This window comes from Corapipo altera, unplaced genomic scaffold, assembly GCF_003945725.1.
Source record: "Corapipo altera isolate COAL_440 unplaced genomic scaffold, ASM394572v1 71, whole genome shotgun sequence".
NCBI lineage: Eukaryota > Metazoa > Chordata > Aves > Passeriformes > Pipridae > Corapipo > Corapipo altera.
In genome coordinates, this window is record NW_020884916.1 from 4,124,261 (window position 1) to 4,139,692 (window position 15,432).

Consider the following 15,432-nt stretch of genomic DNA (forward strand, 5'->3'; position numbering starts at 1 on the left):
GTGAGGACCCCGCGGTCCCCAACAGCATCCCTTCTGTCCCGCTGTGGGCAGAGCTTGGGCAGGTCCCTGCCGGCTCCAATGCTGGGGGTCCCCAAGCCCATTCCTGGATGCTGCCCTTGTTCCCTGCCTCCCAAAGGGATGGCTCCTTGCCTATGGGTTGTCCCTCCCTTGCTCCTCCAAACCGAGTTCCTGTTCCCTGCATCTCTCTTCTCTATTTATTTTGGATTTGGAGTGTTCATTTCATTTTCCCTGATGCCCAAAATGTGCTCCCTTCTTGCCAAGCGGCGGGTTCAGGGCCAGGCTTGCTGTAACCTCCCTTTTACAGCAAGCAGAGTGCTCTGCCCTGCTGCTGGTTCCGGTCCCATCTGCCTTCTCTCCCCCCTTCCCAGACGGCTCTGCCTCCCAGGTTCAGCACCCTCCCAGCTCTCAGGTACTGTCGCCTGACGAAGCTGTCTGCCTCCGCAAGAAGAAGAGACACCCTCGTCAGGACCCCTTCGCCCGGCTCTCGGCGCTGAAGGACGACCTCTGCCACCGGCAGCTCCCCGAAGACCAGACAGCCATTCTCAACAGCGTGGACCACGATGACACCAGCGGGCACGCCACCCTGCTTTAGCCTGCGCCGGCCCCAGGAGGTTGAACAGGAGCAGTGGAGGGAGCTGATGGGGATGGAGGTGATGGGAGAGAGGGGGGACACCCCAATGCTGCCGCCTCTGCTGGGGGGTTCGGCAGCTCGCGGCGGGGACGAGCTGGGGGGACCCTGGGGCAGACGGGGAGGATGCTTTGGGCTGGGTGCTCCTCGGATCCGCTTCTCCCCCCACCCCAAACAGCTTCGGTGGTGGGGTGGGAAGGGTGGGGGGTGTTGCACCTCGGTTTTGGGAAAGATATCTAGGCTTCAAAGGCACAGACAGAGCTTTTGACATCTGCGTCCGCGGCACGTGTTTAGGGAGAAAGTGTGGGATTGAGCAGCTGGCCCTCAATCGCCGGAAGAAATTAAATGACACAGGGTGTAATTAATTGACAAGAACCTAACAACCCAGACGGGAACCGGTAATCCCGTGAATCTGATTATGATAAAAAAACATGACCAAATAATCCCAGGAAAGCTGTAATTGTGAAAATCTCCCCGCCTCCCCCTTCCCAGCCTCCTTTGACGTGAAGATAACAGCAAAACCACGCGTGACACCTTTCCTTACCTATCTCTGAAAGGGAAAAGCCAGAAAGACCCCGAGCCTTCCAATCAGTCTGAGGTGTGAGAAGTCACCCTTTGTCTGTGCAAATGCTTTTGAGCCTCGGCGACGCGTCCTGGGCGCCGTGCGAGCGCGCGGGTGCGGGGCCGATCTCACGCGAGGGCGTTTCCCCCTCCAGGTACGGTGCGTGCCAGCTTTGAAGAGGGTGGTTGCGATTAATTCCTCCCGACACTCTGTATATCGCAGGCAAATGTCCTTCGGTGCCGTGCAGTGATGTGATTTCTTACCGTGTGTGATGCTTAATCTTGACTCGTAACCGCGAACCGGGGCGACGCAGGCGTGCGAGCGGAGGGGGTTTGGCTGCGTTGGTCCCAAAAGCCGCCGTCGGCAGGTGCTGAGCCCGGGCGGGAGCGGCTGGAGGTGCCCAGCTCTGCGGATGGACACGGACGGCTCCTCGGAGCGGCCGCGCAAAGCTAAGCCCAGCGTTTCGCGTCAGCCTGACACACGTTCCTGCCGGTTCCACCGTTCCCCCCTTCCTTTCTCCCGCTCCAGCCCGGCCGTGTCGGCTGTGACACCCGCCGGGGTCGTGTCCCTCCCTTTGCCCCCCGTTCCCCTCGGTAATGCTGTTCTAACTCTTCACCAGAATGTATTTCCTCTTCGAAGTACTTAGGGTAGGTTTGGTGGCTGGTGGTTTTCTGGATTGCACAGGCCTTTTTTTTTGGTTTGTTTTTTAGCAGGAAAGGTGGAACCCGCTCCGAGAACAGCCGGGCTCGCTTTCCTGCTCTGCCTCCACTCTCTGACTGCGTGGCCTTGGGCAAGTCACTTAACCTCTCTGTGCCTCAGTTCTCCCATCTGTAAAATGGGGATAAGTCATATTTGAGCACTTTGGACAAGCACTTGGTGGCCTACAGACTGCAAGTGCTACATAAATGCTTAGTGCTGATACCAAGCAATCCCTACCTTTAAAATATTTAGAGCTTTTTTTTTGGTTTTCTTTTTAGTTTGAAGTGGTAAAATCAACCGCTGTATCCAGGTTTGCACAGTTCTTCCTCTGCGGTAAAGTGCTAAACCCTCCAGCCTGCCTGGGAATAAAACACCGAGTGTTTCATGTAGATATTCTTGCTTTGAGTGGATTCAGGCTGTAGAAAAAGCATCAGGAGAACCGAAGAGCCTGCAGGCATGTTTTTGCCCCAGGCTCTCTATTTGCATATGAAACTTTTGTTTATTCCCAGGTAGAATTGCCAAGAGATTCTCTGCAATCTCGCCTTTAATTCTGCTTTGCCTTGGTTTTTGCTCTTGCTGCTGGTTGAACCTCCAAGGGCTGAGATGTTTGGAGAAAGACGTGAGCTCTGGGTTGTGATCCGGCACTCCGACCACGCCACGCTCTCAGGTCGGAGCCTGTCTATTGCTCTGCCAAAAAACACCTGGTTTCAGAGGTTGTGCTTCCTCTCCCAGCAGGATGCTCGGGAACCTTCGACCACCAAAAGCAGAGCACCGCGTCTTTTCCAATCTCCAGGCCCTCAGTAAGGTTTGAACCACTGGACAATGAATCCTCTGAATCGATAACGAGATATTTCTGAGCTTTAACAACTTTGTGTAGGTGGTCTTCAAACCATCAGCAGGTTTGTCTCGGGAAGGAGGGAGGGTCTGGCAGAAGTGTCCCTCTCTTTCCAGCCTGCACCAGGGCCTTTTATTGACGTGACGAGTGACCTGACGTAAGAACCTCAACTCTCAGAGTGAGAATTCAACTTTGCTAACAGTATGACTGCGGATTTCTTTTATTTGAGTGTGTTTTTAGGGTTTTCCCTAGAATCCGCTCGGATCTGAATTGATTTAAATGCCATTCTCCCGCTCAGCAGCGGGGAAAACTCTGCCTGGCTCACTTCAGCTTGCTGGTAACTTCAGCTGGGCTGCTCCTGATGGGCTGGGCTGCTCCCCACGGACAGGTGACCATCGGGGCCGGGGGAGGTGTGGAGGCTTTGTGCTGGCCGTGCCGTGGCCAACTCGCTCTTCCTTTCGCTCTCGTTGCCTCAGCCTCTCCAACAGAGGGTTGCTTTTTCCTTTGAGTGCTTTCCAAACTATTTATGACGCCCGTTCAGATGGGCAAGGCGCTGTCTTCAGGCTCTTGAGGTTGCTACCTCGGGACTGTGCCCCATCCCGTCTTAAGGAGCTCTAGAGGACTTGGAGTGCAGGGAAGGTTGACGGAGCGTGCCGGCTTGCTGCGTCAGTCTTTTGAGAGTTGTTTTCCTTTTGCAGGTGTTTTGAGCCACTGGGCTTTTCATGGTCTTCGACCTTTAGAGCCTGGAGCTGCAGCCCTCTCTCTTTCAGCCGTGTACCTGCCACGCTGCTGGAGTGGGAAATCCCGCCCGGGCGCCTCATGGAAGCAGCTCCTCCCTAAAACCATCCTTAACTCCTTTCCCTGCTAGACCGAGTTACCTTCCGATAGACTCGGGCCGTGCTTTGGCTGACTGGCTCACCTCTTGCTTTGGCAACCTCCTCGCTTCTCCCAGCCCTCTGGTTTCCATGCCCTCCAGGGGGTCGCTCCTCTCTCCTCCCGTGGACCTGGGACATCGAAGCCGTGTCAGACGATGCCAAACGCTTCCCCCATTTCATCCCCGTTTGAACTCCGTGCCGCTTTGGTGGTTTGCAAACACAGCTGCTGCTGCTGCTGCTTCATTTTTTTTAATTTTTTTTTTTTTTCTTTCATGCTGCAAAATATATCTTGATTTTTATCTTCCTGGGCCAAACTCTCTTATTTTATAAGCTGGTCTGAGGTAGACGGCTCTTTCTTTATCAGTAACCGTACGATTCCTCCTTGCACATTGTGAATGCGATGTCTCATTAGGTCCCTTGGCAAATCCTGGACCACGGTGAAAAAATGCCTCTGAATCACAAGGAGACTTGTCCCTGGGCTCCTCTGAGGCGTCAGTGGAGGGGTGCCAACCCAGTTTTGGGGGGTCCTTGCTGGTGCCTCTGCCTGCAAGGTGGCCACAGTGGGGATGATGCTCCAGTGCCGTTTTCATGCCACCGTGGGGGCTGCAGGATTTGGGCACCTCAAGCTGGGGGAGATGACATGGAGAGGTAGGTATAGGGTGTTGCTGAGATCCCTTGGAAAGAGGGGGTGGTCGTGGTGTGCCGTCCCTTGCAGCCTCTCCAATAAAACCTGTGTGTCCCTGTGCAGTCAGGGAAAAAGGGCAGGGAAAGCGCTTTGCCTGCTTTTCCAGCAGGACTTGCTGAGCTTTCACCCACGTGTTTTTGAGGTGACTTTGCCGTGCAAACCCAGCAGTGTTTCAGTTTCTCAGTGTTGACATGAAGGAAAATGCAAGTTACTGTAAGTGGGGGGGAAGGGGAGCATTTAGGGCCAGTTTGTGGGGCCCCATTTCTGTGCCTGCCACTTACTGCATCCAGAGGCACTTGGAGCAGTGGGTTTGTTTGTAGGATGGGGGGAGCTGGAGGGTCCTGGGGTCTCTTCCCAGTGTGAACCTCAGCACGGTTTGTGGTCTGCCCCCCTGAGCAGGGGGGTCTCCACGAGCCCCCAGGGTGGTGAGGGGTGTCTCTGTGAGCAGGTGATGCTTTTCCCAGGGGGATGCTCATTCCTGCTGCCCTGTGCAGGTCACCTGTGACTTGGAGGATGATTTGGGGCACTGCTGGGCTCCAGGCTGTTGATCTGGTGTTTATCACCTTGTCAGCTGGCTCGGTGCCACCCGCTTTGGAGGAAGTCTGGAGGTGACAGTGTTTGGTAAAGGGAATATAAAAGGAATAATAATTTGCTGTACCCACCTCTGGGGGTGTTGTGGGCTCTGAGTTTGGGCTCAGCAGCCCAGGCACGGTCCCAGCAGGGCTTAGTCATGTCTCATGGCATCCGGGCACGACACATGTTCGTGACTTACTGCTGCTCACACCTTGCAGCCTGTATCAGGACAAAACCCTCCTGGCATTTTGGTTTCTCCTCCTGCTTCAGGCAGTGACGTAGATTTGGGAGTTCTCAGAGTTTCGGGTTGGTTTCAGCTGTAGCTCTTGTCTGGGGGTATTTTTCCATGAGGCTGGACCTTCAGGGATTTCCACATGTCCCACGTGGGCTCACTGCGGCCCCGGGCTGGCGGAGTCGATGCTTTTTTGTGGAAGGAAATCTTTTCAAGGAAGTGGAGTAAAATGCACTGTATATATGAGATATAAATAGATAGAGAAGCGTAGGACAAAGGTAGATAGGTTTGCAGAATTCAGTAGATTTGCATGTCAGGGGTATGTGTGTCTCTAGGGGAGAGTTAAGAGCTGTGCTGAAAGGGGGATTATTGGGATGGGCAAAGCAGGGAAGGGGCTGGGAGCAGCTGGAGCCCGAGGGGAATTTGGGAATGGAGAGGCACGCTGCAGGCGTGACCTGCCGCACACAGCAAATTGCTTTTTTTCCCTCATTATCTCCCCCCCCATTTTTTATTTTTGCTTTGTTCATTGTCTGTGACTCACCCCTGGGCCGTGACATTGAGAAGCAGGAGGGACAGGTCCTCTCCTCTGCGTGTCCGACGTGCGTGGGGCGTGACATGGGACGTGGCATGGGAGGGGGACGTAATGTTGCCTCATCTCTGGTGCCATCGTTTAAAGAAAAAGCTGCACCACGCAGAAACCTTTCCCTCAAGTCCCTCTAGATGCTGCTCTCCGGTTACTCATGTGAAAGCATTTTGCTTTGCATCTGTTCTTCCCAGAAAAGCGTGAGTCAGAAGGGATGAGACAGGGGTACAGCTAAATTTGTCCCCTGAGCTGAGGAACGCGGCGCCGGCTGTGCCAGCCGGCCCCAGCAGTGACTCCGTGGAGGGACAAGATGTTCTTCACAGCGTCTTTGTTTTAAACCTCATTAGCAGGACTTTGAGGATCTGAGGCAGAGAGGGGATTTGGTCATCAGTGATGCCAGAGCCAGTTCTGGGGTCGGGGGCAGCCAAATTCAGGCTGTATTCCCACCACGCTCCAGGAGCCCATCCCTGTGCTGTCTGGGCACAGTGTAACCCTTAAAGGAAACAGGATGTTTACTCCCATTTCCCCCCTTCAGCTTAATTTTGTGTTTTATTTTTTCCCTGTTTCTGTGTATCTGGACTCCCCTCTGCCTGTGTTTGCTAGGGAGGAGAGGTGGGAAGCACACTTGTTCCTGCTGGAGATGCAGGAATGCACGATCCAGGAACTGAGGGTTGGGAAGCAGCATCCAGATTTGGCAATGCTGGTGCCAGCTGAAGAAGAAACTCAATATTGCACTTAATTCCTATCAGTTGGTACATCCCCATGTGGGAAGGACTGGATGCTGGTGCTGGGAATGGGCCGGAGATGGGAGCCTGTTCCCCTCCCCTGGTGTCTGGGATGAAGAGGGAGCTGCCCAGTGCTGTTTTTCCCCATTTTCCCCATTTCTGTGGTTTTGACCTGGCAGGTTTGTGCTGCCTGAGCTGTGTGTTCCCCGTCATTGTGTGGCATAGGCATCTTCCTGGCCGTGCTGGGTGACCTCAGGACATCCCCAATCCCAGGGCTCTGGCTGACTTTTGATACGTGCATGGATGGAGGAAGGACCGTACCTGGGGAGGGGGTGGGCAAGAGAAAGGGGGGGCAGATAGGCTGGTCCAGGTTTGGGGGGTTCAGGTGCAGAAAGCATGTACTGTAGTGGTAGCTAAGGATTTTTATACTGGTTGCAGTGGGGTGGGAAACTGGCATCCCCCAGGGAGGAGAGTTTACCCAGATTTTGGCTTTACCATCAAAATGACACTTTCTCTCCCAGGGGGACTTTTATTCTTATCCTCCTGAGGCTGCAGGGGACCAAGAGGGCTGCAAAAGGGGGTGCCCATCTTCCCAGGACTGAAAGCTCCTCTAATATCCCCCCACTCCCCCCCCAGCACTTATATTAAAATAAAATTAAAAAAAAAAACCAAAACCTTGAGAAATGAGCCCCAGTATCTCTATCTAAAGAAACGATATTGGTGTATCGAAACCGCATTGTATATAAAATTAAACAAATATATATTTACTTTCTATTTTAGAAGGGGGGGGAGAATAAATATTTAAAATAATTCCTTAGTAATAGGTGTCAGAAACTTCTGTGCAGCATGAGAGAGGCTGTCAGAGGTGGGGGGGGGAGAGTCTCAACAGCGGGAGCAGAGCGAGTATTTTTACATTATATTGCGCTTCAGCTTCTCTGCTTCTCCATCCACCTATAAATAGGCAAAAATATATATACAAATATATATATATATATAAAAATTATATATATCTAAGTCACATAGCTGTTTTATTTTTGTATCCATGCCTAGTGCTGTTTGAGCAATACGGTGGCGAGGGAGAGGAGGGCTGGGCGAGGCTGGGGGGCTCGTGGGGCTCCGGGGGATCCGCCGGCTCCGGCATCGCCACTGTTTGCTGTCACGTTGCTGTTTCAATAGGGAAAAATAACTGAAAAGGGAAAAAGTCCCGGGATGGGGAAACCTGGGCCCGCTGCCAGCTTGCCCAGGGCCACAGTGAGGGGGTGGTGTTTCCACCCAGGGCTTTTCTTTCTGGAGAAAAAAGACAAATTTCAGCTCCGGGGACGCTGCTCGCAGCGGGAAGGATGAGGCCGGGCTGTGAGCTGGGGGGTGGCACAGGATGGGGGACACACTGTGGGATGGGGTCCCCACACCACTGCCTCACTGGGCGCTGTTGGCCACCCATCCTCGCTGTCCTCATAAATCCTGAGGGTTCCTGAAACCCTCCTGTGGTTTGTGGAGCCCCTCAGAGCCACCCAGGTGGCCACAGTGGGTCCCCACACGCGGCTGGAGCAGGGAACCTTCTCTGTAGGCAGGTCAATACCTCTCCACCAAACAGAGTCACTCTGGCCATCGGGGTTTGCTGGTGCTGGGGAGGCTGCTGGTACACACTGGGGTGGGATGGGGGCTCTCCCTGCCCGGATGGGTGGGATATGAGGCTCTCCCTGTCCCAGTGGTGAGGAATGTGCTGGGGATACTTGGGGCTTTTCCTGCAAGGACCCGCCGGACCCCCTTCCCTGTGTGCCCGTGGGTGGCGGGGGGATGAGGAGCCAGTTTTGGGACTGAGCAATGCCAGGGAGCAGCAAACCACCCCCTCTGCCTTCGCTGGGGCAGGATTTGGGGATTGGCTTTGGGCAGTGGTTACCCCTCGGGCTGTGTCCCACAATCCTTGGCTCTGGGAGAATGCAGATGCTGTTTTTTGGGCTCAGATGTCCCCGAGGGGATGGTGGCACAGCCCCCGAGTGCTTCCACCCCTCCAGAGCCAGGCAGAGGTCCCTCACCGTGGTCATGCCATGTCCTGCCAGGCTGAGGCACGAATGTAATCCCGGGAGCTGGCCCCTCACAGCGGCACCGTGTCCTCCGTAGGTGTCACCTGTATTTTCCATTATATTTCTGTCTTCTTTGTCGGGTTGGGGAGGGTTGGGGGGGGATGTTTCTAATATCAAGCCAAGATTTGTTCAGCACCAATTCTTGATATCGAAGCAAAGCATGTTTGGTGGGACTAACTTGCATTTATTAGCGGTAAATACATAAGTGAGTATTTTATATGTTTAAAAAAAAAAAAAAAAAAAGGATGTAAGGAGAAAGAGAAGGGATGAGATTTCTCACCGGTCGGTGTCCGGGCTGGGGGGGCTGCACTTCCCCCCCACCCTCCCCCCGGTGGGGCTTTGGGGTATTGCCGGGGGTGGGCAGGGGGGGGCGGGCAGCTTTCTCCTTTCCCCATCTCCCCTGGAATCACTTACAGAAAAAAAACAGGAAAAAAGGAAAGATATAAATGTTTACAAAGCACACTTTCCACAGTAGCGTTAACCCTCTGGATGCCAAACAGACACATCAAGAGCTGCTCCGCCCCTCCCTCCCTCTCGGCCGCGCCCACAGCATCGTCCTGCTTCCCGCGGTTTGGTTTGGTTTGGTTTGGTTTGGTTTGGTTGTTCCCGCATCCCCGCTGCCTCCATCCGCCGCAGCCGCGCGCATCTGGCAGGAGCTCGCTTTTCCCGGGGGGGGGTGTTTGCTTCCCGCCCCCTCCCAGGCTCTTCCCGCTCGGCCGGCGGGAGCGCTGGGAAGCGCCCGTCTGCGCTCGGGGAGGTTTTGGCTCGGTGGGAGATGCCGGCACACGCTCCCCGCCCTCCCAGATGCACTTTAAGGCCAAACTTCCCTTTTTTCCCCTCTGCGGGGCTGGCAGAGAGCAGGCAGGGGATGCTCCCGAGGACCCAGGGGGTGCAGGACCTTCCATACGGCTGTGCAGGCTCCAGCCCCTTGGCATTCCCGTGTGGGAAAGCCCTGTAGAAATCCTCCTGGAAATGCCTACATTGCCGTAAGGTTCCCGAGCCATCCTTTGGGCATTTGGAGGTCACACCTTCTTGCCAGCTCCTAGGGGAGCATCCCTGGATCACCCAGGGGGCATCCCCAGATCCCCCCGGGAGCATCTCCAGCTCTCCCATGGGAGCATCCCTGGCTCTCCGGGGGAGCCCAGACTTTTTAATCCCCTTTTAATAGGTTTGTAGACTCTCTGAACCCTCGTAGACCTCCACAGGTAGCTCTTGATTTAATTCCCTCCTAACTCCATAGTGTTTTCCCCTAAGGCGGGATTTTCTTCCGGACCCAACAGGGGTCTGGTTGCGTGGGACAACTTTTTCCTCTTTTTAAGAAGAATTTCTTGCCTCTGGATATAAAGACTAGACCATCCAACCTCGTTTCCATCTCTTGAATGTCGAGTATTACGATGTATAACACACGTTAGGGTGCTCTTTGGTGCTGTTTCAATGGTAACCAGTGGAACTGACTTTTTTTAATAACAATAACAATAAAAGAAACTTTAGTACCGCTGGTTCCATAACGTTCGTTGTCGTGACTTAATTTTTTATTTTTTTTTTAGTTTCTTTTTTAATTTTTGTTAAGGTTTTTGTTTTGTTTCTTTTTTTTTTTTTAAATCCTTTTTTAATTTTTACTAAACAGTGAGTAGCGATCAGCTGCCGAATCTCTGTGGTGTTGATTTTTTTAGTGACTGCTGTGAGAAGGGGTGGGCTGTGTCACACCTGAGTGGGATTTGGGATCGAGTCACTTCGTTCTGGAACTGCACACAGCAACACTAGCGTTTGATGGGAGCCCAGACGGCAACTAGAGGGTTAATTTTTGAACTTTCAGGTATGTTCCTCAGAAGAAAATAATAATAATAATAATAATAATAAAAAATTATAAAAAAAAATAAGAGAAACAAAACACTATTTTTTCAGTAAGCTTTTTTTTTTTCTGTAAACGATTTACAAATAAATCTGACATGATGGTGCTGTACCAAAGCCTTATATGAAACTTATTCCGCGCTCTATATAATCTCTCTGTACCTGTATTGTTGCTCTGGGCCTTCTCCAGGGCCAGTAAATGCCAGCAGGAGGGACCGGTGGCCGCGTGCTCGGCATCGGCATCCCCGGGAACGGCCCGGAGCTGCTCCGGGCCACGGGGAGGGAAAGCCAAATTTCAGCCTCGCTCCCCAGGTGTGCGATGAGGGGCACGGAGTGGGGAGTCCCTCACCCCAAACTCTCCTTCCGACTGGGTGCTATCCTGCCCTGGGCAGGGAACCGAGACCTCGCCGGGAGCGCTGCCCGCTCCTCCCGGCATTCCCGAGCTGGTCTCCAAGGGGATAACGACCCACTGAGCCCCCTCATCCGGGGGGATTTTACATCTTCCAGATCAGCCCGACCTCCGCAGCGCTTAGCCAAGGCAGACCCCTGGCTCTTGCCCTGCGAGCCCTCTCCCTGCCCTCCCCCTGGGGCCGGCTGGGAGCTGGGGCTGCTTTGATAGCTCTAAGCAATAATCCCACTCTGCCAAGAAAGTTGGGTCCTTTTGGCTCTTGGACTGTTGTCAGTTGACGAGTAAATGCTAAATAAGCCAACAAAAAATTGGAAGAAATGAGAGTTTGAAGCCCTGCCTTACTGGGAGTAGCTGGTCCCTCGGTCTCTGCCTGTTGGGATTTTAAGGCCTGCTGAGTACTTAATTTATCGCCGGTAACATTGCATGTTCATAGATTGACTTTTTGGGTTGGTTTTGGTTTTTTTATTATTATTATTTTAATGTACCCACTATAAGAAATTCTGGCAGTGTTGCAATGTTACGTACAACTAGCCATGCTGTAGGAGAATGATGGGTTTTGGAATCGATTAACTTGCTCCTCATGTAACATTACCCTGCTTCAGAAATGTTTTGTATTTTGATATAAATAAACATTTGCTAAAAAAAAAAATATATCTATAAAAGGACTTGTCGCTCTTGTTGATTTGGGTGGAGGGGCTGAGGGGAGGGGGCAGGCTACCTCAGAGGTGTTTTGGAGGGGGATGCTTTGCCCTTGGGATGCTGGGCTCTTCTTTGTCCTGAGCATCCCATGGGGTGCAGTGGGGTGCCCCAAATCGTGTCTTCCCACTGGGATCTGCAGCATGTCCAAGCTGAGATGGGTACCGAGATGGACACTGATGCTCAGATCCTGCTTTTGGGAAAGGACTAGGAAGTGAGAGAGCCCAAATCCCATCTGACAGGGTGATGCTGTCCCCTCAGAGCCCAGGGATCCCACCCCACCTGCTGCTACAGCTTCCCTTTCTCATCCCCCTCCTCTAGCCAGGCTGACCCGCTCTTCCCTCCCCTTTGCCTGCTGCCTTTGGAGTGTTTTGCCATTTTTTGGCACTGATTCAGGCGACAGCAGCTCCTCTGGTAATAAAGGCTCTGCCAAGCAATGGAGCATGTCCGGGACTGTGCAGTGTGTGGTGCCACGATGTCCCAGCCTCGCCAGTGGCCGTGCCACGAGGTGGCAGTGCCGGCTCGGCAGCTCCCGGTGCTGGTGATGAGGATGGAAGAAGAGGCTGCCTCGACCACCTCCAGCACCTCTGTCCTCTGTGTATCCGCCCACAGGGCCGGGATGGAGGGGCTGCTTCTGTCTGTCTGGCCTCCTGCTTGTCCTTGAGCTGCCCCCCAGTGCCGGGGTGTCCACCGAGTCCCCCCCGGGCTCCCTGCAATGTTTTTAGGGGCTGGCTGCTCTCTGGGGAGCTGTACTGCCCTCACACCCCTCAGTGTGTTGGGGATGTGGCTCAGGGCTGTGCAGCATCTTTGAGCACCAGCTCCAGGACTTCCCAATTAAACTCCTCCCCAGGGGGGAGCAGAGATGCACACAAAGGCCACTTGCACATCCCTTGCTGGCTGCTCCCCAAAACTGTGCCCAGGGCAGCCCCAGCTTGCCCTGGGTATTCCCACATGGACCTTGCACACCTCTGTGCAGGTATCAGGGACCATCCTGCTGTGGGTGCCACAACACCCTGAGCCCAGCACAGGCAGATGCTTGGGAGTCATTTAGGTGTTGCCACTCAGCTTTGCTCCAGTCTTGGTGAAGCCCTGTGGGAAGGAGGAGGGATGAAGTGGGGATCCAGGTCCCCCCATCTGGATCCTGTGTTACAGGAGAACTGATCTCTGCTGTGTTAGAGGGAACAGGAGGGCAAAAAGAGGTGGTTGGGCTGTGACTGAGGTGTTTGTGCAGGTAAATGATGCTGCAGGAGCTCATCCAGGGGCATGTGGGTCATGGGCTGGAGGGGCAGGGTGTCACAGAATGAGGCACTCCCGGTAACCCTGTGGCAGGTGGGCAACCCAGCTGTGCTGATGGCCTGGGGCAGGGTCCCTTGTCAGTGTTTTTAAGCCTCACAAGAACAGCTGGGACTGATTTGGCCTCTCTCAAAGGGCACAAGAGCTGAGAGGAAAACTTGAGCTGCCATCACCCAGCCAAGGTGTTTCCAGCGTTTTGAACATCCATCCCCAGGTAAGAAATTCGTTTCACCTCCCACCCCCTGGAGCCAGGCACCATTCCCCTCCTGTGGGGCTCTGGATCTGGCTCCTGACTCTTTCCCATCCCCAGGGGGGGCCAAACCTCTGCTGCCAGGGTGGGTGGTGCTGGCAGGGAGACAGGAGGTGGCAGTGACCTGAGGGGATGGACCTCCTGCTCCAGGGGGAAGCTCCGTGCCCTCCGCAGGCAGGTCTGGCTGGAGCCACCATTCCTGCTATCAGTGAATTATTGATTGGATTTACCGCCACGGCTCTGACAACACCATTACTGGCTTTGACTTCATGTTTAAATCATCACTCCAATAGCTTGGAAAGACGTGATCTTTTATTTAAAACGCACTCAGTGGCTCTTTTCGATGCCCTGGCTCGACGTGCTGCTGGCAGAGGGGAGGGACCAGTGGCAGAGGGGAGGGACCAGTGGCAGAGGGGAGGGACCGGTGGGTGCACGGCCGTGGGAGAGTGATCCCTGCGAGAGGGGCTTCAGGGACACTCAAGGTCACTGCACCGAGGGTGGAAGAGAAGAAAACAAACTTCCATCTCGAGATGAAAGGCTGCAGGTAACAGGGAAGAGCTGCAGAGGTTGTGTCACCCCCCACGTACTCCTCCTGCCCCCTGCTCCACCTTCAGCCCCATCCCTGCTGCCTCCACACACATCCCTGTGGCTGATGGAGCAAGCAGGGAGCATCTCCAGTGCTCTGTGCTCCCAGCTCGCCCTGCTTTGCTCTCCCACACAGCCCCTGGCCATTGCTGTCCCTGCTCCCCATCCCCAGTGCATCCCAAGCTCCCAGCTGGATGGAGATCCTGTGCCTGGGCCTCCTCTCTGCTGAGACCTGGCTCTGGGATGTGCAGGGCAGCCGTGCTGCTCTGGGGGCTGCAAGTTTGGGGGCACATTAATAGGGGTAACAGCCCACAGGCCCAAATTCCCCCCTCTTTGGGGTGCTCTGTGCCATCCCCTGCCTGGGAAGCATGAAGGTGGCTGCAAGGCTCCCTCCTCCAGGACAGCAGGGCTGGCTGTCCCCACTTGTCTTTTTATCAGCTTTACCATCCAATATTCCCCGGCTGCTTTGTCTTTGCTTTACATTTATCAATATTACCAGCTGATCCTGCAGTCCCCCTCCGTGGGTTTATTAATATTGCCCTCTGATCTGCGGGAAGCGGCCGTGCTTTATATTCCTGCCCCATCCCCAGCTCCTCCAAGCCCTGATGCCATGTTTAATTAGATTTTCTCCTTGGCTCAGGCAAACACAAACTGAGCTCCTGGTATCTCTCTGCTGTGCTGGAGCTGGTGCCTGGCTGAGGTGGACAGCATCCTCCATCATATTAATATTCCTGTGCCAGAGCACATCTTGGGATGATGTGGTCTGGGAGGGCTTGCCTGGGGAAGGGGATGATTTTTAATCTCCCCCCACCCTGTTTTGGCATTTAACCTGGCAGAGAAACATCTTTTCCAACAGGATCAGGGTGGCCAGGTTGAGGGCTCACGATTAGGAAGCAGCTCAGGGTCCCTGGACCAGAAATCAGAGACGCTGCTGCCCCCTCTCCCATAGTCTTACCCCCATCCCGCTGCTCTTGGGCCATTAATGTCATTTTTCAGGGAATCTTTTTGGGCTTGGCTTTCTTCAAGTCAGTAGGGACCGGTTCTGGCCTCTCCCACTGCTCCGTGGCAGCCTTTCCACATCAGAGGGAAGGAAAATTGTTTATGCAAAGTTTGTCAGTCCCTCCAGGCACAAAGGGAAGCACTGATTGTTCTCCAGCTATCTCAAATCTTTTTGCCAGTTTCCAAAATTAAAAAATTTTCCCTGCGTCTTGCAGACATATTTGGTGTTCGTGCTTTGATTTCCAGCGTTGCTGTTCAGCAGGTGCTTTATTATTATTATTATTATTATTATTGTTATTGTTATTATTATTATTATTTCTCCCACCTTGGATTTGTCCTCCTGCCGCATTCCCACCCTCTGTGTGTTTCTTTTCCCATAGGGAATACAGGGTGGAATTCACTCAAGGGATGCTCACATGGGTGCTCATGCAGGGACCAGAAACCCCTCCTGTGGCTGGATCTGCTTTTTCTCATCCAACCTGTGACTCCATGGGGCAAAGACTTTTTTATCCCTCCAGCCTGGGATGCAGGATGTGCTCCCTGGGACATTTCCTCTCCTCTCCCAGCCGCTGCCCGAGGAGTGTGCTCACTTGAGTCAATAAAAAGCTAATTAAGCCATTTATCTGGGAAAAGCAGCCACTCCTGGGGAGCACTGCTGTTGGGATGAAGGAGGAAGGGACACAGCAGGAGGCAGGAGCCAGGGAAGGCTGTTGGCAGCCCCTGGCAGGGGCAGAATCTCAGCTGGGAGCTGGGCAAGGTGGGTACCACCACCCACAGCGTCCCGGGCCAGCTCCATGCCTTTTATACACTGCCTGAAGCAAGCCCTTGATGATGCTGTGCTGCTAAA

General features: G+C 53.8%; 1 protein-coding gene across 5 annotated transcripts in view; it reads left to right on the forward strand.

The window, feature by feature from the left end:
* The window catches only part of IGSF9B (immunoglobulin superfamily member 9B), a 49,484-nt gene extending 38,296 nt beyond the window's left edge, over positions 1-11,188 (forward strand). For 4 of the 5 annotated variants that reach the window (XM_027655526.1, XM_027655527.1, XM_027655528.1 and 1 more), the window contains one exon: positions 390-11,188. In XM_027655526.1, the coding sequence (XP_027511327.1) occupies positions 390-613 (224 nt within the window). In that variant the 3' untranslated portion in view covers positions 614-11,188. The remainder of the gene's footprint in view (positions 1-389) is intronic. The other variant, XR_003529704.1, reaches the window with a different exon arrangement.
* Positions 11,189-15,432: the final 4,244 nt, after the last annotated feature.